Source organism: Primulina eburnea, chromosome 8 (assembly GCF_022965805.1).
Source record: "Primulina eburnea isolate SZY01 chromosome 8, ASM2296580v1, whole genome shotgun sequence".
NCBI lineage: Eukaryota > Viridiplantae > Streptophyta > Magnoliopsida > Lamiales > Gesneriaceae > Primulina > Primulina eburnea.
The window spans coordinates 7,113,988-7,141,816 of record NC_133108.1 but is presented as its reverse complement, the minus strand read 5'-3'; the positions used below and the strand labels follow the sequence as shown (position 1 = coordinate 7,141,816).

General features: G+C 34.7%; 3 protein-coding genes and 1 non-coding gene across 9 annotated transcripts; 2 read left to right on the top strand and 2 right to left on the bottom strand.

Annotated features, from left to right (window-relative positions):
* Positions 1-3,035: 3,035 nt before the first annotated feature.
* Positions 3,036-5,410, bottom strand: LOC140838777 (pentatricopeptide repeat-containing protein At4g21705, mitochondrial-like). The gene is made up of 2 exons (XM_073205321.1): positions 5,080-5,410; positions 3,036-4,749 (listed from the first exon to the last, which is right to left on the bottom strand). The coding sequence occupies exons 1-2, from the start codon at positions 5,332-5,334 to the stop codon at positions 3,505-3,507; spliced, it is 1,500 nt and encodes a 499-aa protein (XP_073061422.1). The 5' UTR covers positions 5,335-5,410; the 3' UTR covers positions 3,036-3,504.
* Positions 5,411-6,266: 856 nt separating this feature from the next.
* Positions 6,267-6,339, top strand: TRNAF-GAA (transfer RNA phenylalanine (anticodon GAA)). Its single transcript has one exon. It is a non-coding gene; the product is annotated as a tRNA-Phe (tRNA).
* Positions 6,340-6,693: 354 nt separating this feature from the next.
* LOC140838776 (uncharacterized) lies at positions 6,694-8,528 on the bottom strand. The gene is made up of 3 exons (XM_073205319.1): positions 8,190-8,528; positions 7,881-8,106; positions 6,694-7,367 (listed from the first exon to the last, which is right to left on the bottom strand). The coding sequence occupies exons 1-3, from the start codon at positions 8,454-8,456 to the stop codon at positions 6,940-6,942; spliced, it is 921 nt and encodes a 306-aa protein (XP_073061420.1). The 5' UTR covers positions 8,457-8,528; the 3' UTR covers positions 6,694-6,939.
* A 15,177-nt stretch (positions 8,529-23,705) lies between these two features.
* LOC140838775 (serine/threonine/tyrosine-protein kinase HT1-like) lies at positions 23,706-26,906 on the top strand. Of its 6 annotated transcripts, none has more exons than XM_073205315.1 (5): positions 23,706-23,951; positions 24,363-24,418; positions 24,683-25,618; positions 25,772-26,227; positions 26,302-26,906. In XM_073205315.1, exons 3-5 carry the CDS (start codon positions 24,872-24,874, stop codon positions 26,572-26,574), a joined length of 1,476 nt encoding a protein of 491 aa, XP_073061416.1. In that variant the 5' UTR covers positions 23,706-23,951; positions 24,363-24,418; positions 24,683-24,871; the 3' UTR covers positions 26,575-26,906. The 6 variants fall into 6 exon arrangements, with proteins under 6 accessions (XP_073061416.1, XP_073061415.1, XP_073061417.1 ...); XM_073205314.1 differs by having other exon boundaries at positions 23,707-23,951; positions 24,358-24,418; XM_073205317.1 differs by lacking the exon at positions 23,706-23,951 and adding an exon at positions 23,961-24,147.
* The last annotated feature ends 923 nt before the right edge of the window (positions 26,907-27,829 follow it).

Below are 27,829 nucleotides of genomic sequence, written 5' to 3'. Positions count from 1 at the left end.
ATAAGCATGCAACACAAATCAGTTAAACATGCTACTCAAATCAAATCATAAAAACATGCTATCATGACTGAAAGCAATAACAATGGGTTTCATAGTCTATGAAACCACATCCATAAACGCATGCAGTTCTAGTCAAATCATATCTAGACTCGACTCAACTATAACTCTAGGGATCCCGGGATGAATAATACGTCACTGTCTGTCACCTACTCTCCCAATCGGGGTGACGTACGTCTTATTCCTAGACTTCGGTCATATCTGTATCGAATAATCTACAATAGGAGGGTGTCTGCTCCTATGTAACGATACACCGAACGTCTAGAAGTCTGACTATCTGTCAAACTTTTCTATCTCAAATGCAATGAATAAAATCTATAAACAAAGCATGATCATATCAAAAGATAAACAATAAGTCTAGTATGTGATTTAGTTGGGAAACTCAAATGAGATCTGATTTGAGTTATGTCTTCCCAAATATCACATGAATTATACCTTTGTCGTCCCGGTCTGACGAAGACGAAGTCTCGAAGTCGAATCTGTCCATATCAATCTGATAATGACAAATCACATAAATACAATATCAGTATATATCTCAGTTCAGAATCTGTTCTGATCAATACTCAACTCGGTATACAATCTGATCCAAGTCAACAATATAACAATGAATCTCAATCAATATCATATCTGATCAATCTAAATCAATACTGATGTTTCGATGGCATAACAATACAATCTGAATAACCCCGTCAATCTGAACATCCCAGATATAATACCAGAACTCATAATCTCAATATCGGTATATTCAAAATCAATAATATACAATTCTGATATCAAAATCTCAGTCAATATCTTTCGAAAATCATAACAATTACAGAAACGATATGTTCTTTAATCTGACTTCAATTCTATAATATCTAGGGTAGTAGAAACATCATATCTGAATCACATGCAATTCTAGCAACATTATATTCTCAAAACATCTCAAAACGTAACACAACTTACGTCCTTGTGTAGCTCGTGGCACGAGGAACTCAGAACTGAAGTCGGATTTGAATTCTGACGGACGGATTTCTCACAACCGCAACTCGAAAAGGCAGAAGGAAATTCTCTCAAAGCTTCGCCCCTTTCCACTGAATTTCTGATGATTTATCGTGTCAATCATCCATATATACTGCATCACATCGAGTTTATAAATGTATCAATGCATACTTCAAAACAACAATTTCTTGATCTGTGAAATCTCCAGGATAAAACTTCTTCGCAAGCTTGCAAATATCATCACTGTTAAATGAGTCAAATGAATTTTTAGGATCTAAAGCTATACTAAGAGAAAGAAGTTTCACCGATGACTCATTGAACCGAGTATTTAACTCCATCAAAATGAAATCTATTGTTGCATTAAAAACATCAAAGTGGTAATGATGTTCTATTGAATAAACCGTCGCTAATTAAAACCACCGATCCACCTTTTTTTTTATTTTTTAATAATTTAGCGACGGTTTTAGCAATAACCGTCGCTAATATTTGCGACGGCTTTTGATAAAACTGTCGCCGATCCAATCGGCGACGGTTTACTAACACCGTCGCAACAGTAGCGACGGTTATCAAAAAATCGTCGCTAAAACCGTCGCTAAATAAAAAAAATTGGGCTGGGCTACAGCCCAGTATAGCTGCAAATTCTGAAACGTGGCATCATTTTTCATGCTACACGCATGACCGCGGGTGCGGTCGTGTCATGCACCGCGGGTGCGCTCATGCTTCGGCATGCTTATCATTTTCTAAAATGCACGACCGCGGGTGCGCTCTGTTCTGTACCGCGGGTGCGGTGTCGGCACCGCGGGTGCGCTCTGGCTAGCACCGCGGGTGCGGTGATGCTTCGGCCTCACCTTCCAAAATTCCATTTTTAATGACCGCGGGTGCACTCCTGTTCTGGGCGTGGGTGCGGTCTTGCCAACCCTATTTTCTCATGTCTTTTCTTCCCTCATTGCATGTCATGCATTCTCATATCTTCCGAGTCTCTCGTTAATGAAGATTTATAATCTTAGTTTATCAATTCTATAATTCTCGGGCCTTACAGCATAGGAAAGTGTTTAGTTCTTATTAAATAAAGATGCGAGATTCATATGTAGAAAATAACATACTAAGTGACTTAGTCAACTAAATAAGATTTGCAAAAATCTTTCAAAAATGGTTATTTTTCAAGATAAATATGATTTGATATTATACACAAATGTCAGTGATCATTGGTGGACAACAGTTCTTGCAAAACTCACATCAGAAAAAGAACAACCATGTAGATATTGTAGTGATTACTTTCAGATGCAAGATATCATAAGATGACATATCAACGAAAATGATTTCTATACAATAAAAAAAGTTTTTGAAAAATGACCTCTAGGTCTACTTATCAAAAATTCACTTTGTATAAAAGCACGTCACTTTAAAAATATCGCATATAAAAATTTTCAAATTGTTTTGCTAAATTTATACAAAGCACGTTGCTTTTATAATTTTTTTGAAAAAGCACCTAAACAATAATTAAAAAAAAACCTTTTGAATAGTGATATATTATCCTTTTTATCTAATTTAACATATTATATACACACACATATATATATATAACAAAAAAATCGGTTCAGTCTTTCGGTTGTAAAACGGTCGAGTCCGGTTTTTAATTTTCAAAAAAAAAAAACGAAAAACTAGAACATAAAATAATAAAATTACCCAAATCCAAAACTGACCGAAAAATCGTTTAGACTGAACCAAATAAACTGAAATTTATGGTTTGGTCGATTTTAACAAACATAGCTAATCATCTACCTTTTTGTTTCACAGACCAGTGACGTTGGCCTTTTGGTGTTCGGACCAAAATGTATAAAGATTATGTAGAGATTAGTCCACGAGAAAATAGTCAATTTAGTTATCCAAATGAAAATGATAAGTTAAAAGACAAAAAAAAAAAAACATGACGACTATTTCGCTATGGCGCTCACATGGCATTGGAAAACTATGACGGGAAACAGAAAAATACTCAAATTAATTATGCGTCCGACGTCAGGTCATCACTCCGGTGAAACAGAACTGAAACCAACAAAAATCAAAATTACAACACTGAAACACAAATTTGACAAATTGAAAATAGAAAACTTAAAACACTAAATTGTCTATTTCCCCTCATAATCACAAAAGAAAGTTGTGGAGCATGTCAACCAATGTCTTTTCACGATCTTTTATTCCCATTAAAGGTTAATACATTTTGGCAGAGAATAAACTAATGTTTTACTAACTATTATGTTGTCTGTAGTTTCAAATGGCCCAAATGCAATACTGGCATAGAAAATGGAGCCATTTGATTCAAGTGGTTCCTCAAAGACAAGTGTGATTCTGTGACATCTGTCATCTTTCTTGCAAGCTGTAGTTTCTTGGATACCAATTGTTCTCTTAAATTAATATTATCACTTCTCACAAGTAAAGTCATGCAGCTGTTACAAAAGAATCCATTTCCTACATTCCATTCTTCCACATGGCAAGAATCCTCTTAGTCTCTTCATCTTCTTCAAAACCATCCGTTTTCATGATGTCCAGGAGTCTATTCACTTCTTTACCACCAGAAATATTTGATTTTAGCAAGGTGTGATACATCTGTCTGTTCAATGACATAACAGATCTCAACAAATCCACAACATCTTCTGTGGCATCGGAACTCCCTTTCTCACCAAATAAACTCAATATTCTGCCAATCACTGTATCTTGAATCGTATTCCCTTCTCTTACATCACATAAAGAGGTAGCTACTTTCATGGCACTCAAAGCCTTTTCCATCTCATCCTTCTCCATGTAACCTGCTGCCAATCTAGCCCAGATATTAGATGTTGATGTCTTCCCCGTTTCCATCAAGTATTCAAGTAAAGCTCCAGCCTTTTCGCACAAACCCTTCTCTATGTGTCCAGCGATGACAACATTTGGCACCCGAAAATCATAGCAGTTTCCAGATGACTCCCACTCCTTCAAAACTTTCTCTGCTTCTTCAAGCTCTTCCAGCCTAACCAAGGAGTCCATTATATTTATGTAATCCTTGTTAAGGCACCTCTTGCAAGCATTCTTCTCAAGATCCCATAATCTGAAAACATCATCTCTGTTTCCCAGTCCAGCATGTAAAGAGATGAGATGATTATAACCAAGACCATCTTTATTCTCTAGCCTTCCCTCTGCTTTTCTCAGGATAAAATTTGCTTTATCTTTGAGGCCTGCCTTAGCATAAAAATTTGCAACAACAGCGTATGTATTCCAATCCATGACAATGTGGGATTGACTTTCCATTTCACTCAGAATTTTTTCCACTCCATCTATATCAGATCTCACTCCATATGAATTAATGCATATCCGGTAACTCAAATTATTAGGTTGGACCCCATTCTTTTTCATCAGGTCTAAGACATTAGGGACCTTGTCAATCTCACCAATGTTAGAGTAAAGGGACATGATGTCATTGTAAGCAACGGAAGCCAAAGCAATACCCTTCTCTTTCATTGCCTGCAGATGTGCAAATACTTTCTCAGTTTGATGCCCCCGAACATAACAATGTAGAAGAGCACCATAAGCCTTCTCAGTTCTATCTTGCTCATTCAAACCATTGAAGTAGTTTTCTGCCGCAAGAAAACCATGAACCTTACCAATCAGATCCAACTGCACCGCATGTTGAACAGGGGTCAGCGTATACATTCCTGAATTTTTTGTCCATTCTGAAACCTGTAACGTTATGAGGCACGATATTAGGAAACCTAGTGATCTTCAAATGTTACCTTATTCCTCCCAGCTTTCCCTCCGATGGGCCGATTAAAACTACCGCAAATGTAGTATTTTACAACACAGGAATAATAATGCCCCTCGGTCAAACCAAATCAGCATATCAAAATACCGCACACATTCTACAAAGTTGAGCCTCAACCTAGTACAACTTAAAACACCAAATATTGCATATTTAACACAGCAGTTCACTGAGAAAAATTTAACGAAAACCATGATATTCGCGAACCCAATAGACGCAATTACAAATCTTTGCTCGCGAATTTTACGTACCTGGAGAGCATGATTGAATCTTCTTCGCTTACGGAGGTCAAGAATAATGCGTTGGAGCTCCGCAAATCGGATTTTATTGCCCATTCCAACCCATGTGTCCAGCTCCCGAGTTACATCAACGCTAGGGTTTCCCAACGGACTGATTTTCTCATAGAGAGATGAGATTTTCTTTTGCTTGTTCTTCGTGTAGTAACATCGGGAGTTGATAACAAAAGCTTGAACAAAAGCTTTGATCTTGTCACTATTCCGTAGCATTTTGATGTTGAATTACGCCTTAATTCTCTTCTCTTTGTGAATGAGCGGAGAGGAGTTCACAGATGTTAGTGACTGAATTTTTCAGGGGCATTATTAAAATAAAAATAAAAAATTCAAAGTGTTTGACTCCACGTCATCAATAAAATATTTTATTTCAAATATTGTACATGAACTCTTCGACTAAGTATTTATGGTCTCATTTTCACTTTAATAATATCTTAATTTTTCAGTTAAATAAAATCATTTATAATTTTATAATAAATTTATCTATACTTTAATTAATTTCACATATAATTTAGTATTATATTAATCAAAACCCTTTTCAGAAAATGTGCCATGAGCATAGGCAAGAGTTTTCCAAGCATGATCTTGAAACACATTGAGCTTTCTTTCTGAGTTTCTTGTTCAGCATTCTTGTTACCGCTGCTGGCAAAAGGATACCTCACAGTAGCTCCTTGCATAAACGCCCAACAAGTCGATAAAATATTTATGGACCGTTTTCTAAAATGTTGATCCACAAGTTCCTCAACATGCTGTTCCAGTCGAAATAGTCAGTGTTTTAAGATGCATGCAGTTAAAACACAATATCTTGGCTATGCTAAAGGCCTTTATCAATTTAGTCACGTTGGGTGGTTTGTGAGTATAATGATTAACAAAATAATCGGTTTACTTAATGGGTTTTCTTACTTTAATTTACTTATAAAAAATTTCATTTATAATTATTAATGATGTAGTGATATCGTTTCAATGGTCTATATTAATGAGACAAGTCGAACCGACCTCTTCATATCTACTATGAAAAGTAATATTTTTTTAGTAAGTTAAGTTGATTTGAAGATCGTTTTATGTATAATTTTCACATGTACCATGGGTGGTGGTGTATAATGCTTGTGTTTATAATAAAGTATTATATGAAAACATGTTAATCAGCAGCGGGGATAGCTCAGTTGGGAGAGCGTCAGACTGAAGATCTGAAGGTCGCGTGTTCGATCCACGCTCACCGCAATTTAAGTATTTGTTTTGTTTTTCCAGGTGGAGCCTCATTTTTCATCAAACAAATATCCATACGTTCAACCTCAGAGACCAGTAAGTGTAACACTTGCACACTTGGCCCATTTTTGCTGTCCATTTTGCTTGTTTTGTTTTTCCCATCGGGCCTGGGAATTTTTTTTAACGATGAATATTAGACATGTCCTTTTCAAAAAACAAAAATAAGACGTGAACATTTTTATAAGAAATTACTAAAGTCGGTCATTTCGATAATATAAGATAATATATAGGTCTAGAAGTCTATTTATCAAAACCATTTTCCCTGTCGATATACTAAAAATAAAAATTAGAAGTGGTTTGAGGCTAATCAACGCAAGTAGCCAGTCGATTTATTATTATTACCCCAAATATTGGCATTACAAAACTGAAAAAACATAACAGATAGGGAAACCAAAGGATCTGTCACGGTTTTTCCTAAGCTCTAGACCAAAACTTGCGGATCGGAGTATACATATCACATTCCACATGATGCTACGAATTCTTACAATAGGATGAAACTAAGACCACGTTGAACAGAAGATCGAGAGTGGAAATAAGACATAAAACTTTCAAAATTCACACCACTTGGACGGCGGCGGGTCTATGGAAATTCGAAAAAGCTCCCATCATGTCCGCAGTGAGCATGGATGATACCCTGGGACGGACTACACGGCCCGAATCCCCCACCGATAAGGGTGAAGCAGACGTCAACCTTTCGCAAGTTCTTAGCCACTTGGCTTGCATGTAACGATGCTTTCTCCACGGGCCCAAGTGGATTTTTTTCTCCTTCATGCACTTCTTGGCGCCGGCGCACAGAATCTTTAACAACCCCAGCAGCCTTTCTATTTTTCCCACGTATATTTCGGGGAGACTTTTGATGAGCTTGTTGTACTCGTCGTTTGCTCGGGCCATCTCGAACTCAGCCCGAAAGTTTAGCTCGATTATCACTCGCACTTCTTTCTTTGAATTCGATGTGTCCACCACGTCCAAGAATGTGTGTTCCCCTGCAAAAAGTATCAAAGTTTTGGCTATTTTTAATCAAGAAACAACTTATAAACTCCATCCACCTGTGACATGGCTTTCTTTTTTGAACTGTTAAATATTCAGTTTGTGACATGAAAATGATCGAATGTTCTCTGAGTTTTACTGGTGGTACAGATAGATCCATACAGATTCACTTGATCAATATTTTAAATTTAGTTTTCCTGATCTGTTCAAGAAAGTAGAAGGAAGGTGCGAAAAGGACCCTTGTATTATTCTAAGTGTAAAATATCAACGCTGCACGTGAAATTTTTGTCAATTTGTATTCATGCAAATTGGGATGAGTTGAATTAAAACAAAGAAGATTTTGCCAATTGCAGCTCAAAATATCATAGGCCATTAATTAATAAGAAGAGTAGCAAATGGAAACTTCCGGAAATTTATCTCCAAACAGGGGACTTCGTTGAACGATGGAGTAGAACATAGAGAAAAGATAATAAAAACATGATCTTTCCATAGAAATATAAATATTAAACCTGAGGGTAAATCAGGCGTGCTTCTCCACTTAGACTTGCAAATGGCACAATTGAAACCAGCACCTTGGAGGCGGCGGCGGACCTCCTCCATCAGACATTTCCGGCAACCAAACTCCAATGTTCTGCCGCAAACGCAAACGTTCCCCGACAGTTGCGCTTCTTTCAATGCTTCTTTGGTGATATTTCTGATCCTTGTTTCTAAAGAACTTGTTCTCCAAACCACATCCTTCGAAAAATTCGTCGAAGACAAGGAATTAATTTTTGAGATCACTCACCATTAATTTAAACATGATATAATCAAGGACTTACTTGCAGCAGTTGATGTTGAGTTTCCCAGAAGTCATCACTATCTTCAACATTCCCATTTTGGTTCTCTTTCTCTTCTTCTTCTTCTTCTTCTTCTTCTTCTTCTTCAGCATCATCGACTATGCTCCCCGCCGGAGACAATCCCTCGTAATCTTCGCACAAAAACTCGAAAACTGTATCGGGGAAACTAATGGCGACCTGGTCGCCGGAAATATTCATTTCACCGGTGTGACACGTCAGAATCCGGTGGTTTATGGGGATTCTGGTCATTACTCCGGCAAGTGAAGTCTATGGTACTAGATTTTTTGGGGGACTCGGCAAATTCTGGCCTCTCGATGAGGAAAGCAAATGGGTTTAAATAATAAATATGGAACAGAGAGTGGACAGTGTGGGACCCAACAAACTTACGTGGACAAACAAACGTTTGAGGTGTAAATCTGAGTAACTACGTGGCGAATGATGATTGGATGATGTCAATCGAATGGTCTAAATTGGTGAACCAGACAGCCAAGATCCACGTCACTCGGGGACAATAATTGCATCGACCTAGAAAACCTTTGGATATGCTCGGACGAATATCCAAAACCCCAACACTAAAATTCTATTTGTTTTACAATAAAAAAATATAAAAACATTATATTAATTTTTAATGACTCCCTTATCCGTAACTCGGGTGGCTCAATTTTTTTATAACAAAATGTATATGTTAATTTTGACAAATTTTATATTAATTTAATATTAATCGAATAACTCAATTTAAAAATTGTATCGAATTTAAAATGGGGTAAAGCAAAAATCTTTGTCGACAGCATCATCTTTGCTACTAGATAGATATACATGCATCAGTATATTCCATGAGTCGGTCTATTTTATTTCAATCTTGCCTGAAATAATGGGTTTGTATCAATATTTGATTTTATGCTAAAAATATTAATTTTTATTGTGAATATCGGTAGAGTTGACTCATCTCATATATAAAAATTCGTGAAACCATCTCACAAAAGACTTATTCTTTTTCCACGGTAAAAGTTGGCTTAGTTAAAACTTTGAATAAACATACCAAAACAAGCCCGACTATATTAATATAAAAAATCATGTGATAAATTCTATTAATTTAATAGACATAGATCAATTTTTTTAATTTTTTTTATAAAAATGATAAAATATGATTTGATTCAAATTTTTATATAAAATGGAACAAAATAGCAGTTGAACCCCAGATTTTTTTTAATGGATTTGCCGAATGGGATGATGTGGGGTCAGCTTGCTTCGGTAGACTGTATTACGCGGCGCCAAGAAACTGGTCGAGTTTTTGTTGTTTTGGGAAATTTCCACAAATTATTTTGGGGACATTTTGGTCTTTGTAGCCGGGCAATCATTCACAAATGAGCCAATCGAGATAGGATGAAGATGGGTGAATAATATATAATAAAACGCAAAAATTTGAGTGAGAAAATCTTATGAATTATATTTTATGATACATATATTTTATTTGAATTATCTATAAAAAATATTATTTTTTATGCTAAGAGTATTAATTTTTATTGTAAATATCGGTAGAATTGATATGTTTCACAGATAAAAATTCGTGATATCGTCTCACAAAAAACATATTTATAATATAAAATGTATGACAAGTCGTCGAAAAGACCCTTTTCTTGTTGAGTGAGTCTTATGTGAGACCGTCTCACGGATCTTAATCCGTGAGACGGGTCAACCCTACCCATATTCACAATAAAAAGTAATACTCTTAGCATAAAAAGTAATACTTTTATATGGGTGACCCAAATAAGAAATCCGTCTCACAGATACGACCCGTGAGACCGTCTCACACAAGTTTTTGCCTTTCTTGTTTCTACTTCTTCCATTTTTCCAAAAAATAAAACAGCAAACACGATAATTCGATCTTTATATTAAAAAAAAGATTTTATTTTATTTTTTTCATATTTTTTTTCCATTCGATAGAACCAATTCTAGGTAGATTCATAATTCTTGAAAATCGAAGGTTTGAGAAAATCATGTACGAGGTCTAGTAATTATCCACTCATCACATTCATTATTAAAATAATGAATGTGAAGATGACTTAATTATTATAATTACTTAAAGATAAGTGAATAGTTGATTATTTAATACTAATTACGCAATCAACTTGTGAAAATCATATATGTATATTATAAACTAATATTGGTTGGTATTTATCTGTTTTACAGTTCGGAAATTCAAGGTCTCCTCGTACGATATGGCATTAAAAAGCCAAGTGGATAAACTCTAACCCATATTCAAAACGTGTGCTACGAAATGATTACGTTGTTTGAATATGCTAATGATAATTCCAAATCATAAAAGCATCTAATTTCCACAATTTAATTTTATATATGCACTAGTCGTGACTACTAATTCATTCACTAATTATCTTGCCTTTTTTTTAAAAAAAAAACCGTTATTTTGTTAGCTCTGGTTATATTTATGAGTGAGTCTCATTTGAGACCGCTTCACGGATTAAGCATTTGAGACCGTCTCACGGATCTTAATCCGTGAGACGGGTCAACCCCACCCAGTGGCAGAGCCAGGAATCTGGCGCTATCCGGGCTAGAATTTTAAACTCTAACATATTTTAATATTTTAGATTGATCTACACGGGCTAATATCAAATTTATGCAAAATTATACAAAAATTTACATATAAATTTTTTAAAAAAATTTGGACCGCCCGGGCTTTAGCCTGGGTACAAGAACAGCTACCTCCGCCCCCGACCCTACCCATATTCATAATTAAAAGTAATATTTTTAGCATAAAAAGTAATACTTTTTCATGGATGACCCAAATAAAAGACTCGTCTCACAAATACGACCCATGAGACCGTCTCACACAAGTTTTTGCCTAAATTTATATGACCAGTATAATATCGTGTAAATCACGTTGATCAAGTAAATCACAATAAGCAAGTTTTGAATTGAAAATGTAGCTCATTTACCTTATTTGTAAGTGGTTTCGACCTTAGTTTTCATAGTTACTTTGAAAACCTGATTCTACAATTCGATTACATGTAAATCTTAATAACTTATTTAAAAACATAATAATCTTTTGTAAACACTTCCTCAATAAAAAAAAATACATAGACTTAATGTTACGATCATTAACTAATTTTATGGCACATCCGTCTTCTCGGTTTGAGTCTGTCATACAAAACTTGTCCTGATTCACTTGCCAATATTTTTTTTAATTCAAAGAATTAAGGTTATAGGCGGCCGAAATATTTATTATGATTAATATATACGTGATCATTATGCTGTTTTGGCTTCCTTATCCTTCTACGTTATCCATTGTCTCCTATGGACCAAAACCTCTATACTTGGATTATTGTATGTGAAATTATGGATGAAACTGACCCACAGGGTAGATGAGATCCTACTTAATTGGGCATTACCCTCACTTCATTTCAACGGGTAAGATCTTGTCATACATACAATTTCAAAAAAAAAATGGGTCATATATATGCATGGGCAAATCTTGGTCATCCATCTTATCATGGAGACAAGACCCACATGGGTATGATGAAATAAACCGACCCACAGCCATAGGCAAATATTATTAGTCATTTAATTATTGTTGTCATTAAGTTTTCGTTATAAAAAAAATATATCGGACAATAGATTATTAGTTAGAACAAGCCTTACTTAGGTGATAATAAATAATTTAAATGTTAAGTAACTCCAATTTGGATTTATTTGAAAATGGAGTGGGTAAGATTAAGGAAGACAACAAAAGCATGATAAAATTAGCTAGTGATTAATTACGTTCATTATCAAGTGTTAATATAACATGTGACCTTCTCGAGCAAGCTTGTTATCTGTAACTTGTCTAATATAGTTTATATCTTACTAACGTAGTTTGAAAACTATCAGTTAGACCGAGAGTTTGTCTAATGCACACCGAATAGTAGCGGCTGCGAGGTCTCATGTCATAATGAAAAGGAAAAAAAAATTAGGGTGACATTTGACATCATATCATATCTATGTAAAAAAATGTAGATTACCAAATTATCAAAATATGTCTAGTAATTGGATCGAGTGATTCTCATTTGGTTTTTCTTCCTTTAAAGCTTTACTAATTTTTTGGAACAGGTTGATCTGTTATGTGATTATGGTTTTTCTCATATAAAAAAAAAGAGACTAATTATAATTTAAATTTTTATAAAAATAAAAGTTTTACTTCAAAATACTCCAAATTATGTATATACGTGTTTTTAATACAATAAATTTTTATTAAGACATGTTTTTTTTAATAATTAAGACACGTATTTTGGATCACATGTGGCTGGGCTGCACTTTTAACTGTGTGTAATGTACTGATATCCAATCACATTGTTGGGTTGGATTCCTACGTTAATTCATGCCAGTATTCTACGCCCATGAAGTAAAAGCGTACACGTGAGTTAGATCACGTGGTTCGGCTAATGGTTAGCCTACATCCACAAGTACAAGCTTTGATCTCTTATGCAGGAATTACAAATAAAGTCTTCCTGTATCAGCCTCTATCTTCTCTTTCTTCGATCACCTTGAACTCTCTCTGATTATTTTCTCACTTGATGGCTCTGAGATCAAAAGAATTGTGTGCCATCTCTGGTTTCACCAGCCTTTATAATCAGATTCCTGAACTTGTTTTGGCAGCTTCAAGTCCAACTTATTCCCAGTATGCTGAATCCAATTCCTGAACTTGGTTATGGCCTCATCCTCGATTTTAAGTATATATACCTAGACACACCTTGAGTACCATCTATGATAGACATGAAATATTTTCCTCCTCCATGAGTAAGGGTTCTAGCTGGTCCCCGTAAATCGGAGTGCACATACTCAAATAGCCTAGTTGTGGTGTGTTTAGCTTGAGTGAACTTATCTCTTTTGGCCCTTCCCAATATACATTGTTCACATAGATATAACTTCTGAATTTTATGACCACATAACAGATTTTGTTTAGCCAATTCAACCTGACCTCTCTCACTCACATGACCCAGCATCAAGTGCCACAATCTTGATGAATTCAGAGGGGTCTGCACAGTGGCAGACACATCAACAACAGTCTTCCCTTGCAACACACATAATTCATTCCTTTTTATTGCTTTCATGACCACTAAAGACCCTTTAGACACACTTAACAATCCATTATCTGACTTGGATGAGTACCCATCAGTGTCAAGAGTACCAAGGGAGATTAAGTTCCTTTTAAGTTCGGGAACATACATCACATTATGGATTAGTTTTTCCCCACCAGTGGGCACCAATATTCTGATAGATCCTCTTCCCTTTACTTTGCAAGATTTATTGTTTCCAAGAACAACAAGTCCCTCATCAAACTCCTCTAGCACTTCGAACCAAGACTTGGTGGGAAAAATATGGAATGAGCAACCCAAAAATCTAATACCCATTCAGTACTTGAATCTTGATCTGTTACTGCCAATACATCAGCCGACTCATAACCATCGGATATCGTATCCACTTCTCCACTGTCCTTGACTTTGAATGGTGTCAACTTATTATTTTCGGGGCAGTCCCTCTTATAGTGGTCTTCCTTGTGGCAATGAAAGAATTTGAACCTTGAATGACTCTTGGATCTTTGTCTAGTCTTGTTCCCTTTTTGCATCCTTTTTGGACTTCTTCCACGAGTTAACACACTTTGATCACCAAGAGAATCACCACTGGATTGAAGTTTTTTTTTCAAGTTCCTTTGATTGAATTGTCGACTGGACTTCTTCAATTGACATGGTTTGTTCTCTTCCTTAGAGAAGTGCATCTCTGAAATTCTCGAAAGATCTTGGGAGTGCACTGAGCAAGATCAGTTCTTTATCTTCATCCTTCAATTTGATTTCTATGTCCTCGAGATCATCCAGGATCTTAGTAAATTCATCCACTTGATCTATAATGTTCTTTTCATCAATAATCTTGAAAGAATATGATCTTTGCTTCAAATAGCAAGTGACTTTGTCATGCAGATATTTTCCAATTTAAGCCACATGCCAGCAGCCGTGGTTTCCTTGGATATTTCTAGTAGGGCTTTATCACCAAGGCATAGTATTATTCAACTTTGAGTTTTTTCCACCATTTATGCTCTTTCCTTTTCCGTTAGAGTTGAGGACAGTTCCTACTCTTTTCAATTTTGAACCGCATGATCAAACCTTTCTTGATCGAAGATTCCCGATTCCCGTAGACGGTGCCACTTGTTATTGAGAGAAATGAAGAGAGCAGAATTGAATTCATTTATTCCATCTCATACGTACACTATATAGATGCACTACAAGGATAAGAATACATAAAAGAAGGAACAGAAAGTTGTTACAACAAATTAATCTAATCTAGTTGATAAGTTAAAACTAAATTTCAAATATGAAAATAACAAACTAAACTAAAAACACTCATATTATCCAACACCCCCCCTCAAGTTGGAGTCGGGATTGAAATGTCGAGAACGCCCAACTTGGGAAGTAGCCGGCGAAGCGCATCACCACCGAGAGGTTTGGTAAAGATGTCTGCTAATTGATCACTAGAACGTAGGTAGATAGGAGCAATAAGACCCGCCTGAATTTTTTCCCGTACAAAATGACAATCAATCTCAATATGTTTTGTGCGCTCGTGAAATACGGGGTTCTCGGCAATGTGAATTGCAGCTTGACTATCACAGTGAACAGAAATTGGTGTTGCATGATGGATGCCCAGATCTGAAAAAATATATGTTAACCATTGTAATTCAGAAGTGAGTGCAGCTAGAGAACGATATTCAGCTTCTGCAGAGGAACGAGATACTGTGGATTGTTTCTTGGTTTTCCAAGAAATGGGGCAAGAACCAAGCATGGTGAAATAACCAGTGGTGGATCGACGAGTAGTTGGACAACCAGCCCAATCAGAATCAGCGTATCCTACCAAAGTAAGAGAACTAGAAGCAGGAAGAAATAAACCCTTACTCACAGTTCCTTTTAGATAACGAAGAATTCGATATGCAGCATCGAGATGACTAGAGTTAAGGCATTGCATGAATTGACTAAGTACATTTACGGCAAATTGAATATCGGGTCGAGTTACAGTGAGGTATAGAAGTCTCCCCACAAGTCGACGATAAACTGTTGGATCAGAAAGAAGAGTGCCATCATTTGATCTCAAACGAAGGTGTTGTTCCATAGGAAAATCAGATGGCCGAGATCCGGTCATTCCATAATCAGATAAGATATCAAGAGTATATTTTCGTTGGCATAAAAAAATCCCTTGTTTAGAACGGGACACTTCAATACCTAAAAAATACTTAAGATTACCTAGGTCTTTAATGGAGAAAGATTGAGCAAGAAAATTCTTGATATCAGAAATTGCATTATCATTGTTTCCAGTGATAATAATGTCATCGACATATACGAGAATGAAAATAGAAATCTGATCACGTATATATGTAAAAAGACTATAATCTGAAATAGATTGATTAAAACCGTGTTCAATAAGTGTGCCTGAGAATTTAGAAAACCATTGACGAGAAGCTTGTTTAAGACCATATATAGATTTGTTTAATTTGCAAATGCGAGTCTCACCCTTATGAGAGAATCCTGGAGGAAGTTTCATATAGACCTCTTCATTAAGATCACCTTGTAGGAATGCATTGTTGACATCAAGTTGGTGTAAAGACCAACTTTTTATTGCAGCAATGGAAAGGAGAAGACGAACAGTGACTAGTTTGGCTACTGGTGCGAAAGTATCGTGATAATCGATACCTTCTACTTGAGTGTAGCCTTTGGCAACTAGACGAGCTTTATATCTTTCAACAGAACCATCTGACCGATATTTTATTTTGTAAACCCATTTACAACCAATAGGTGATTTATTATTCGGAAGTGAACATAAAGACCAAGTATTGTTGGATTCAAGAGCTTGAATTTCCTTGGCCATGGCATCACGCCATTCGACAGATTTCATGGCTTCAGAAAAAGATTTTGGTTCATTGTTTGTAATAAGATTAGTGAGAAATACACGATGAGAATGATTCATATGAGTTAAGGAAAAATAATTTGCAAGCGGAAAATCGGTCGAAAGAGAAATATGATTGCAAATGTAATCTTTCAAATGGGTGGGTGGACGTCGGATTCTATGATGATGATTATTGGTTATAGGAGAAGAATCTGGAGGAAGGGAATTGGTAGAGTTATCAACCGGAGAAGATGTTGGAATGTCCACTGAAGAATCATTGGGGTGATCAACTACATTATGTTGAAGTGGATTGCTAGAAGAAATATTAGGAGATGTATTAATCGACTGTATGTTATAATCAAAAAATTCATTATCATCGATTGGGGTGATGGAGATTGAATTTTTTGATGAAGGAGAAGGGAGATCATGATACGGGAAAGTTGATTCGTGGAATACGACATCGCGAGAAACGTATATTTGACGAGTCTGGAAATCATATATACGATACCCAGTTTGACCATATGGATATCCAACAAAAATTCCAGGCCTGGCCCGCTCATCAAATTTATGGCGAATATTCATATTTTTTGCAAAACATAAACATCCAAAAACACGAAGAAATGAGTATGATGGAACATTCCCAAGTAAGACTTGATGAGGTGATTTATAGTGAAGGACTGGAGTTGGAAGTTTGTTAATGATGAAAGCAGCTGTGAGAATACAGTCACCCCAAAAAGAAATAGGCAAGTTTGCTTGAAATCATAAGGCGCGGGCGACATCAAGTAAATGTCGATGCTTACGTTCGACAATGCCATTTTGTTGGGGGGTTCCAACACAACTACGTTGGTGAATAATACCATTATCATGAAACCAAGTACGCATTTGGACGGAAAGAAATTCAGAACCATTGTCTGAGCGAATAGTTTGAAGTTGAGGGAGGAAAATTCCCCCATTGCCAGAATTGATGCGAGAAAGTTTCTTATTGAATTGACGATTAATTTGATTAAAAAAATGAATCAACATATTAAATGTTTCCGATTTATGTTTTAATAAGTAAATCCAAGTGCATCGTGAATAGTCATCAACGATAGTAAGAAAAAAACGAGATCCATTATGAGAAGGTATAGAAAGAGGTCCCCAAATGTCAACATGAATTAATTCAAAACAATGAGAAGAACAAGACGTACTTCGAGGGAAAGGGAGTCGTGACTGTTTAGCACGCGGGCAAACGTCACAAATAAATTTTTTATTAGAAAAAATATTTAGAGAATTCTTAACAATAAAATCAAAACGAGACCTAGATGGATGACCCAGGCGAGAATGCCATAGGTCAAATTTATTACATTGCTTGAAAGAAAATGCAGAATTTAAATTTAAGTTTGCATCTAAATAGAAGAGGCCATTACGAGTACTACCCCGACCAATCATCTTCTTCGTTGCTCGGTCCTGAAATATACATGAAGAAGAGGAAAAAATTGCATCACAATTTGTGGACTTGGTTAATTGTGAGATAGAGAGTAAGTTGAATTTAAATGATGGAATGTGAAAAACATTCGTGAGAGTTAGTGATGACGAACAAGTAACAGTGCCTATGTTTGTCACAGGCGCTTGAGAACCATCAGGTAATTGAACCGATAAAACGTTATTGACTTTACGATATGAAGAAAAAAAAGAAAGAGATGTACATATATGATTAGAGGCACCCGAATCAATAATCCAACAAGAGGGTAAACAAGTAAGAGCTGTACCTGCCAAGTGGACCGATGAACCTCCAGATTCGTCCTTGGCGAGAAGTGCAAGGAGTTTATTGTATTGTTCAGACGTTAATTGGCTAGAAAAAGTAGCGGAAGGCGGCTCTGTTTTCTTCATCTGCATATCTGCAAAGCCGGATGAGGTTGCTGATTTCTTGACTTGCGTATCGGGAAAGCCATGAATCTGATAGCATGTGGCAAGAGTATGACCATGCTTGTTGCAATGCTCACAGAAAGGGCGTTGGCGTTTTCCCGAAAAACGAGAAGGCGGCTTATACGCTTGAAGTGCTGCTGAATCAACATTAGGAGTAGTTCGGATATTAATCTCTTGTTGTTTTTCTTCTTGACGGACCAAATTATAAATGCGTTGAATTGAAGGAAAAGGCTCCATTAGAAGAATCTGGCTGCGAATAGCTGAAAAACGATCATGCAGGCCTTGAAGGAACTCCATGGCACGATCTTGATTTTGTTGATCAAGAATACTTTTAGCATTGCCGCAAATACATGGAGTAATAGAAATAATGGAGCTGAGTTCATCCCACAGAGATTTGAGTTGTGTGAAATAGAGAGAAACAGATATACCATCTTGTTTGAGAGTGGAGATTGATTGTTTCAATTGATAGATCTTAGGGGCATTTGATTGAGAAAAACGATCCTTAAGATCCGTCCAGATCTGAGCTGCAGTTTCAGCATACAAGATACTTGGACGTATTTCCGGTGAAACGGAGTTAAGAATCCAACTCCCAACTAAGTCGTTACACCGTTCCCAGTTGGAAAAATCATCCTTTTCTTGTGGCCTTTGAAGAGATCCATCAACAAAGCCAAACTTGTTTTTAGCACGGAGTGCCATTGTTACCGCACGACTCCATGAACCATAATTGTCTCCGGTCAATAAAGGAGTAACAAGCACTGTTGAAGGGCTATCAGAATGATGAATAGCGTAAAGATCGGTTTTGATAAGGGTTGAAGAGTTTGGAGATGTTTCTTTGCCAGCCATATTGAAGAAACAAGGAGAAAAGATGTGGAATTATATGTGATATAACAAACCTGCTCTGATACCATGAGAGAAATGAAGAGAGCAGAATTGAATTCATTTATTACATCTCATACGTACACTATATAGATGCACTACAAGGATAAGAATACATAAAAGAAGGAACAGAAAGTTGTTACAACAAATTAATCTAATCTAGTTGATAAGTTAAAACTAAATTTCAAATATGAAAATAACAAACTAAACTAAAAACACTCATATTATCCAACAGTTATGTTATTCGGGAACTATTATGATCAAGAAAAGGAAGAATATTTTTCTCAGAGCAACACACACACCTCCAGTTATGGCCACTTACTGGAACCTGTTGCTATATCTGGCAACAAAGTGAGGCACCACAGTGTTTAATTTGGATGCAGATCTTTGATCCCACGGTATGAGATTGCATCAGAATAGCTCATAAAAGTTCCACCAGTTCATTGGCCTGAATGCATCCCACTTTTGTACTAAACAGCCGCTACAACAATAAATGGCTATTGTGACACTTTTTTTGTAGACACTTTTAATTAAATGTTGTTACAAATACTTAATAATGACACTTGTAAAAAATTGATTATAATGTGTAAAATAAAAAACATATTAGATTAGTTATCATGACTAGGGGTGCAAACGAACCGAATCGAGCCGAATAATAGTAAAAAAGTCAGGCTCGAATTCGGCTCGAAATAGATATATTCGAGTTCGAGCTCGATTCGAATTTCGATAATTTCAAATATTTGGGCTCGAGCTCGGCTCGAAATGAAGTTCGAGTTCGAGTTCGGCTCGAAATATTCGAATATATTCGTGAACTATTCGAATTATTGCTCGGATATAAAGGTTTGAAAGCTCGAAATGCTCGAAATATTCGAAATATATATATATATATATATATATATAATTATATTATATTAATAAAATATTAAGGCTCGCGAACTATTCGCGAGCTATCGAACAAAATAATTTGGGCTCGAGTTCGGCTCGAAAAAAAGTTCGAACGTGTTCGAGTTCGGCTCAAATTCGATAAGTTCGAATACGAATCGAATATTTATCGAGCCGGCTCGAAAAACTCGCGAACATGTTCGGTTCGTTTGCAGCCCTAATCATGACATTTTAATTGATGTCATCTTTTATATGGAGGGAAACAATTATTTTTCCCACATCGTAAAAATTAATTAAAAACTAAAAATTGTCACTATAAATAAGTGTGAGAATATTTGGGTTAGATAAATATTGGAAGAGGGAAAATAATTGTCTCATTCCATATAAAAAATGACATCAATTAAAAATGTCAGGATAACTAATCTAATATGTTTTTTTATTCTCTAATTTATTTTATCTATTTTTCCCTCCTCTTATATTTATTCAACCCAAATATTCTCACATTTGTTATTGTCACTATAAATCACATACAAGACACTTTTAGTTGTCATTATAAATGATTTTAACTGACATATAAATTTGTCATTATTACTATAATAACTAGGCATGTATAAATGTATTTAAACATGAGTTTTCCTGACATTTAAAATTGTCATTATATGAATAATTAGTAACACGTATGAACTTGTCATTAACATCTTATAATGAGATTAAAAAATGTCAGTAAGTTTAAAGCGACATTGGAATAGATGACATTTGTTGGAGGTGTCATTAAAACTTAAATGTCATTAAATATTGAATATGATGACATTTATGAATGTCACCATAAACATTTATTCTTGTAAATTTAAGCTCAAACCAAAGATAAATTGACCAAATAACAAACCCATGGCCATCATTATAATAATGGTATTCTTACATTGCTTCAAAAGATGATGAAAAAACACATTAATTTCTATAGAACTCTAACTAGTATATATCAAAAACAAAACAAAAATAAATTTTGAATCATTAAACTTATTATTTCTCACTATTATATTCAAATCAGTATTCTCTTTGTCTCAAATATAAATGCTACATTTTTTCTCTCATTCATCCTAAACATATATAGTCAAATGTCTATATTTGCTATTATTTTCTTTTTTTGTATGTACCAATTTATCACTATTCATTAAATAAATAAGTACTATTTCCAATGATAGTTTACATCATATTAAAACATTCATTAAATAAAGGTAAAATGAAAATTTTCTTTGTAAAATAGATTTTGTTTCAGATAAATTTCTCAATATGTATGAAAACACAGATAAACCTATATATACAAGACATGTGGAATATACACAAAGTATTATGATAAAGTTGCTACTATCGCACACGGGGTGCATGTGACTAAATAATATAAATACCAATGAAATATGTTATACTTAAAAGAATTTATTAGTCAATGAGATAAATTAATATGCATAAATATTATAAAAAGAAATATTATGAAATGTGGAAGATGATTATCCTTTAGTTGATGAATTTAGTAGATTTAATATGAGATAAATTAATATGCATAAATATTATAAAAAGAAATATTATGAAATGTGGAAGATGATTATCCTTTAGGCTCCGTTTAGTACGTGTGATAGGATAAGTAAATGATTAATAATTAAAGTGGTTAAAAAATGAGATATATAGATTAATAGTATGATGAGATAAATAACATGATGTTTGGTATGATTTTAAAATGATGGATTAATTTTGTAAATTTTATTGTAATGATCAAAATGCCCCAAATACTAATTAAATATATGTTCTTAAAATAATTGGATAGATAATTAAATATTTATAATTATAATTTACATTTATTATATTAATTTAAATCATTAAAAAAATAAATTAGAATTAAAAAAATATTTATTTTCATAAAAAAATTAATTAACAAGATTACAAATTTATAAAAATTTAATTTAAAATAGATTTGCATTACAATTTATTTTCTTTAAAATGATTAAAATAATTAAAATATATGAAATTAATTTATAAAAAAATATAATAAAAATTTAAATATTATATTAATTATTAAATTTTCACTAATTTTAATTTTCATATTATATTAAAGAAAACAATTCAAGGGTATTATGGTCAATATACAATCTTATCATGATCACTATTCAAAAATTATTAATTATCACACCCTTTGAGAAGTGATATTTAATCACACAAATAACATTAATAGTGTGGGCTTTCATTCATAATCAAGGGCCTATAGATTAATGAAAAACGAACCAAACGCGAGATAAGGAAATGATTATTAAATAATCACTCTCTTATCATAGCTACCAAACATAGCCTTAGTTGATGAATTTAGTAGATTTAAGATGTTGAAGGTAGTTAGTTATATTTAAGGGTATTCAAATTTCGGATAAAACAAAAAAAAAACGAAAATTCAAATAGAAAAAGTCAAACACTAAACCGAACCGAAAATCGAATTATTAAAATCGAATATAAATGTAAACCAAAATTTATATGGTTCAATTTCGTATTATATATATCAGTCGAACCGATCAAAAAAACCGAAGTTTCATTCAATTAATGATTTTAATTATATTTATATTTTATATTTTATATTTTGAGATGATATTTAGTTAATGAAGAATCATTTTGAATACTTTTTAGTTGATTTTTATTTAGTTAATTTATTTAGATTGTATATTTAAACGTTTTACTATTAAATTATCTAATAAGTTTAATATATTATGTTTTAAAATATATTTTTATTGTTAATTTAAATAATTGTCAAAGCCGAAATAATCGAACCGAACTAATCGAAGCGTTTGATAGAAAATCGAACTCAACCAAATGAAAATGGTTCGAATATCAAATCATATATTTTTAAAACCGAAAAAACTTAAAAAATACTGAAAACTAAATCGACCGATAAACACTCCTAATCATACTTCTTCTCTCATATTTTTCCATCCACGTTTTGATTGTAAAAAGAAAATGAAGGTAGTTTTTTAGAGTCGATCATACCAAAACGTACCAAGAAGTTTTTATGGTGTGCACATTCTGATTAGCATGTAATGACAAAAAAACTAGGAATAATTAACGTAAAAAGCGAAAGAAATAAAAAAAAATTCGTTTTAGGTCAGCATAAATTTTGACATGATTTTCCCATAAGTAGGAAATCCCAAAAATTTGAAATCAACACAAACAATATTTATATATTCGGAATAAAGTCATGTCTTCAATCTATAAACATATAGTCTTACTGATCAGGATTATACACATGCAAAACCAACAAAATCTGATCACATAACTATCAATTCTAAATATCGTAAAATTTATGAATACAGCTAATCGGAACATCTTTCCAACAAATGCATGGCTGGATAGTTTGAAATATGGAAGATGATTATCCTTTAGTAGGTGTATTTAGTAGATTTATAATGTGGAAAGAAGTTATACTTCATCTCTCCTATTTATACATCCACGTTTTAATTTTAAAAAGAAAATAAAGATAGTTTGGCCATACCAAAACTTACCAAGAGATTTTTATGTTGGCCACATTTTTTATGAAATAGAAAAGACATAAATGTAAATGTAATTCTCAATTATTTTAAAAAGACAAAAATTTGTGTGAGACGATCTCACGGGTCGTATTTTGGTGAGACGAATATCTTATTTGGGTCATCCATGAAAAAATATTATTTTTTATTGTAAATATCGATAAGATTAACCCATCTCACAGTGAAGATTCGTGAGACCATCTCACAACAAACCAACTCTTTTAAAAAATATCCCAAAAGAAGCAGCAACGAGAACATACCACACTCCCAATTCCAAACGAACTGCAAATCACTCGTATCCGTGCGAAAGGTACAATCTTTACGTGTAAATACTTATATATATTTTCTCAGCGAGAAAGCAAATCCACGAAATGTCTGAGTTTTCTATCTTCATTTATGTCCTTCACCAACTCGCCATTCCTTTTGAGATTGACCCTTTTGTATTCTTCATCGTGTACTATTAATATTCCCCTAACCTTACCTACCCTTTTTCTGTCTCTTTTTCCCCTTCTTACTTTACGATGATTGGACCACGTCTCAGCGTCAGTCACCGCCTTAACGGGGCCCGCCGAGGAATCACTCAGCTCATCGCCGTGTAAACTACGTATGTTTGTTTTCATTTTGTTGGGGTGTCTTGGGAATTGTACGTACTGTTCTTGCACCTCGTGGCACTTGTGTGTTGTATCTGGTAGTTGTACGTGGAATTTTGTTTTTCTCTTGATGAAATAATGGAGCTTTCTGAGATGGGTTTTTTGCAAAGAACATGGTTTTGAATGATAGCGTGAGAGATTACTCTCTGGGTAAGCCAAAATCCTAAAATTGCTTGTTTAAAGAATTGATGTTGGTTTACGTTATCGAATGGGAGGGGACTGATAATTTTTTCTTCGAATCGATTATTGTTATTGTTTGGTTGTCCATGGGGTGTTTCATGGTGGGTTTTCCTTTAATTTCAAGAAAATTGATAACATAATTGTTTTTTATTCCATGTTTGAATTATCGGTTTTTTGTAGGATAGAGTATCGATTCATCCTGTTGGGACTTTGTGGGGGAGTTTCAAGGCTTTAGTGGAAGGTGGGATTTGATTTTGCAGCTTAAAGGGGGTTGTATTTATATTTGAAGTCTTTTTGTGTGATTTTGATGCGGCATGAAATATTTGAAGGTTTTTAATTTTTCCTGGCCTGCGTGTAATTTTGACGGATTTTAGTTTCATCTGTCTGCAGTTTTATTGCTAGTTGAAACTTTGTTTCCATATGAAAGTGTGATATTTGAAGGGCCGTTTTATTTTGGTTGTAGCAGCTATATTTCATGGTTTTATGTGCTCTTGATTGGTTTCAGGGTTCTTAAACTCTGATGGAGGTGGAAATGGGATCTTCCCTTTTTGCATTTTGACGTGTTGGAAAAGTTTAGTTCGATATATGTGAGCGGTATGGAGATTTCGTAGCATAGTTTTTGTTCTACAGGAGGAAGAAAAGGTGGACCAAATAGCAACTATTTATATTGGTAAAATTAGTTAAATCACCATAAATGGATGAAGAGGCAACGTCTTGGATAAGGAGAACAAAATTTTCTCACACTGTTTGTCACCGTTTTGATGCTTCAAGATTGGGGTCTGTTCCTTTCACCGTTCAGCCAAATAGTAAATCAAGTGTCAAATCTAGACCGGAGTCAGGTAGAGTAAATAATCCGATACCAGGACCAAATGTCGTCCAAATTCAGCGACACCCTACTGCAAATACACAGAGGGCTATATCCCCCCACCCTGAAACAAAGGTTTCTGACACCTTTAAGGAAGCCAGGTCTCTTCAGAGGAGATTCTCAACCCCACATCCACAACGGAAAGAGCACGAGAAAGGAATCGTTGGCAAGTTGTTCCGTAAGGATTCCCATGAAATCAAGTCTCCTCCTTCGAGGTTGTCAAGGAATCATAGCCCCCTTAGGCACTTCACATCAATGAAGTTTCACGAGAAGGCTAAAAGCCGCAAGGAGTCGGGTTGGACAAAGTATTTTGATCATGGTGGGGGAAGGGTCACCTCTGTAGATACTGCTGATGAGCAGATGATTGATCTTTCGAAATTATTTTTAGGGCTAAGATTTGCACACGGGGCACATAGTCAGCTTTACCATGGGATGTACATGGGCGAACCTGTTGCTGTGAAAATTATTAGGGTCCCAGATGATGACGAAACTGGAGATTTAGGTGGTCGGTTGGAGAAGCAATTTGTTAGAGAGGTTACCCTCTTGTCTCGTCTCCACCATCAAAATGTTATAAGGGTATTTGTTTTTGCTCAACAGATCTTCTGTATTTGATTTTCATTTGTCTTTTTCATTGAGATTTCAGTTATACTATTGATTGGATTTTGTTCTTATTGTTTTTGAATCTAAGGTATCCTGATGTCTTAGTAATGCTGTTGATTGATAATGTAGCTTGTAGGGGCATGCCGAAAACCTCTAGTCTTTTGTATTGTCACTGAGTATTTGATGGAGGGCTCGTTGAGAGCATACTTGCACAAGCTTGAGCATAAATCTCTTCAGTTGCAAAAGTTAATCTCGATGGCTTTGGATATTGCACGAGGAATGGAATTTATTCACTCACAGGGTGTTATTCACAGGGATCTTAAACCTGAAAATGTTCTGATTAGTGAAGATTTCCACATGAAAGTTGCTGATTTTGGTATTGCATGTAATGATGCACACTGTGATCTTTTGGCAGATGATCCAGGAACTTATCGATGGATGGCTCCTGAAATGATTAAAAGAAAGCATTATGGAAAGAAGGTTGATGTATATAGCTTTGGACTCATTTTATGGGAACTTGTGGCGGGAACCATCCCTTATGAAGATATGACACCTATACAAGCCGCTTTTGCTGTGGTGAACAAGGTACAGCCGTTTCTCTTTGATATGTTTTGTGTTTTTTTTCAAATCCATATGTATAACCAAAAGTGCCATTTCAGAATTTGAGGCCCTCTATACCTTTCAACTGCCCCCTGGTCATGAAAGCTTTGATTGAACAATGCTGGTCGTTGCATCCAGACAAGAGGCCCGAATTTTGGCAGATAGTGAAGGTGCTAGAGGAGTTTGAGATGTCATTGGCTCGTGATGGAACCCTTAATCTGGTACAGAACCCAGCATGTCATGACCATAAGAAGGGATTGCTCCGTTGGATTCAAAAACTCGGTCCTAATAATCAAACTACTACACCGATGCCTAAACCAAAATTCTCTTGATTTTAAGCCCATTATCGACCTTTTGGTTTTGCCTGATCCAGTGTAATTAGAAGAGTTGTGCCAAGCTTCTTTTCTTGAATTTCTCTGATTTTCAGTATGCAAAAGTGACTGATCAGGTCTCATGGCGTTACCCCAGTTAATTGTCTTTGAAAATACAGAGTCCACCACATTGAATCACCATGTTTTTTTTCCGCTAGTTTCTAACATTATCTTATTTGATGTAAACTAGGGAAATCTTGTCTTACTTCCAATTCCTATCATGTGCTCGTACATGAATTGCATCTGGCTTTATAGCTCTTGAATACATAAAGTTATCTTATAATTTGTGTTCATTACCATTGGCTTTTTGTCTCATCTTCTATTAAGATCGTGGGTTAATTTTGCAAGTCTGCTCGTTTTGTGATGTGTAACTGGAGGCTGTCGCCGTGAATTTCTGGAAGCGTCTTCCACTTGACTACTGGTATGTACCATCCTCTTGTACCTGGTTTTGATACATTACTAAGCTGGAGATGTGGTAGTGCAGGATTCATTCTTGCGTGTCTGTGTTTTTGTTTCTACGCTAGGCTCGGTATCATAATTCACACGAGCCATTAAGCTGGCTGGAGAAGTCGGTAGGTGGAACTTTTGGGTTTAATTTCTTGGTTACACGGAAACCATTCATCGATGAGTTTCAAGAATGCATTTTCTGAGTAGAAGATTCGATTGGGGCTTTGGGTTCAAATGTTAGTATAGAAGATAGAGGTCCTTCAGAAGGATCAAACAAAAGATGGAAACATTATTTAGGATTAGGCACGTGCATCTTAAGAGTTGCACAAAATTTCACTCGTATCTGTTTTTTTTCTCTAGTATCGTTTGATTCGTGTGATAGGATAAGTAAAATGATATATAATAAATGTGATTGTAAAATGAAAGGTAGGGAAAAATAATATATTATGGTAAGTTATATGATGTTTGATATGATTTTTAATTGTTTGATTATTTTTGTCAATTATATTTTGATTATTAAAACATTTTCATTATATATTAATTAGTAATATATTCTTAAAATGATTGAATAAATAAATAAAATTTGTCAAATTAATTTATTTGAAAAGTTGTGAATAAAATTAAAATAGTTTGTTCATTATTAAATTTTCACTAATTTCAATTTTCGAATATATTTATTATGATAATTGAAATATTAATACAAATTTGAATATTAAATAATGGTGGACGATTCTGGTTAAAATAATAATAATTAGTTATAATAGTAGTC

What these genes read in the sequence shown, in the direction of transcription:
- LOC140838777 (XM_073205321.1), bottom strand. Translation starts at nt 5,334, where the DNA reads ATGCTACGGAATAGTGACAAGATCAAAGCTTTTGTTCAAGCTTTTGTT. An exon ending in GATTCAATCATGCTCTCCAG is followed by an intron (nt 4,750 to 5,079) that starts GTACGTAAAATT and finishes ATAACGTTACAG; the next exon opens with GTTTCAGAATGGACAAAAAA.
- LOC140838776 (XM_073205319.1), bottom strand. Translation starts at nt 8,456, where the DNA reads ATGACCAGAATCCCCATAAACCACCGGATTCTGACGTGTCACACCGGT. An exon ending in CTCAACATCAACTGCTGCAA is followed by an intron (nt 8,107 to 8,189) that starts GTAAGTCCTTGA and finishes AATTTTTCGAAG; the next exon opens with GATGTGGTTTGGAGAACAAG. An exon ending in CACGCCTGATTTACCCTCAG is followed by an intron (nt 7,368 to 7,880) that starts GTTTAATATTTA and finishes TACTTTTTGCAG; the next exon opens with GGGAACACACATTCTTGGAC.
- LOC140838775 (XM_073205315.1), top strand. Translation starts at nt 24,872, where the DNA reads ATGGATGAAGAGGCAACGTCTTGGATAAGGAGAACAAAATTTTCTCAC. An exon ending in ACCATCAAAATGTTATAAGG is followed by an intron (nt 25,619 to 25,771) that starts GTATTTGTTTTT and finishes TTGATAATGTAG; the next exon opens with CTTGTAGGGGCATGCCGAAA. An exon ending in CTTTTGCTGTGGTGAACAAG is followed by an intron (nt 26,228 to 26,301) that starts GTACAGCCGTTT and finishes GTGCCATTTCAG; the next exon opens with AATTTGAGGCCCTCTATACC.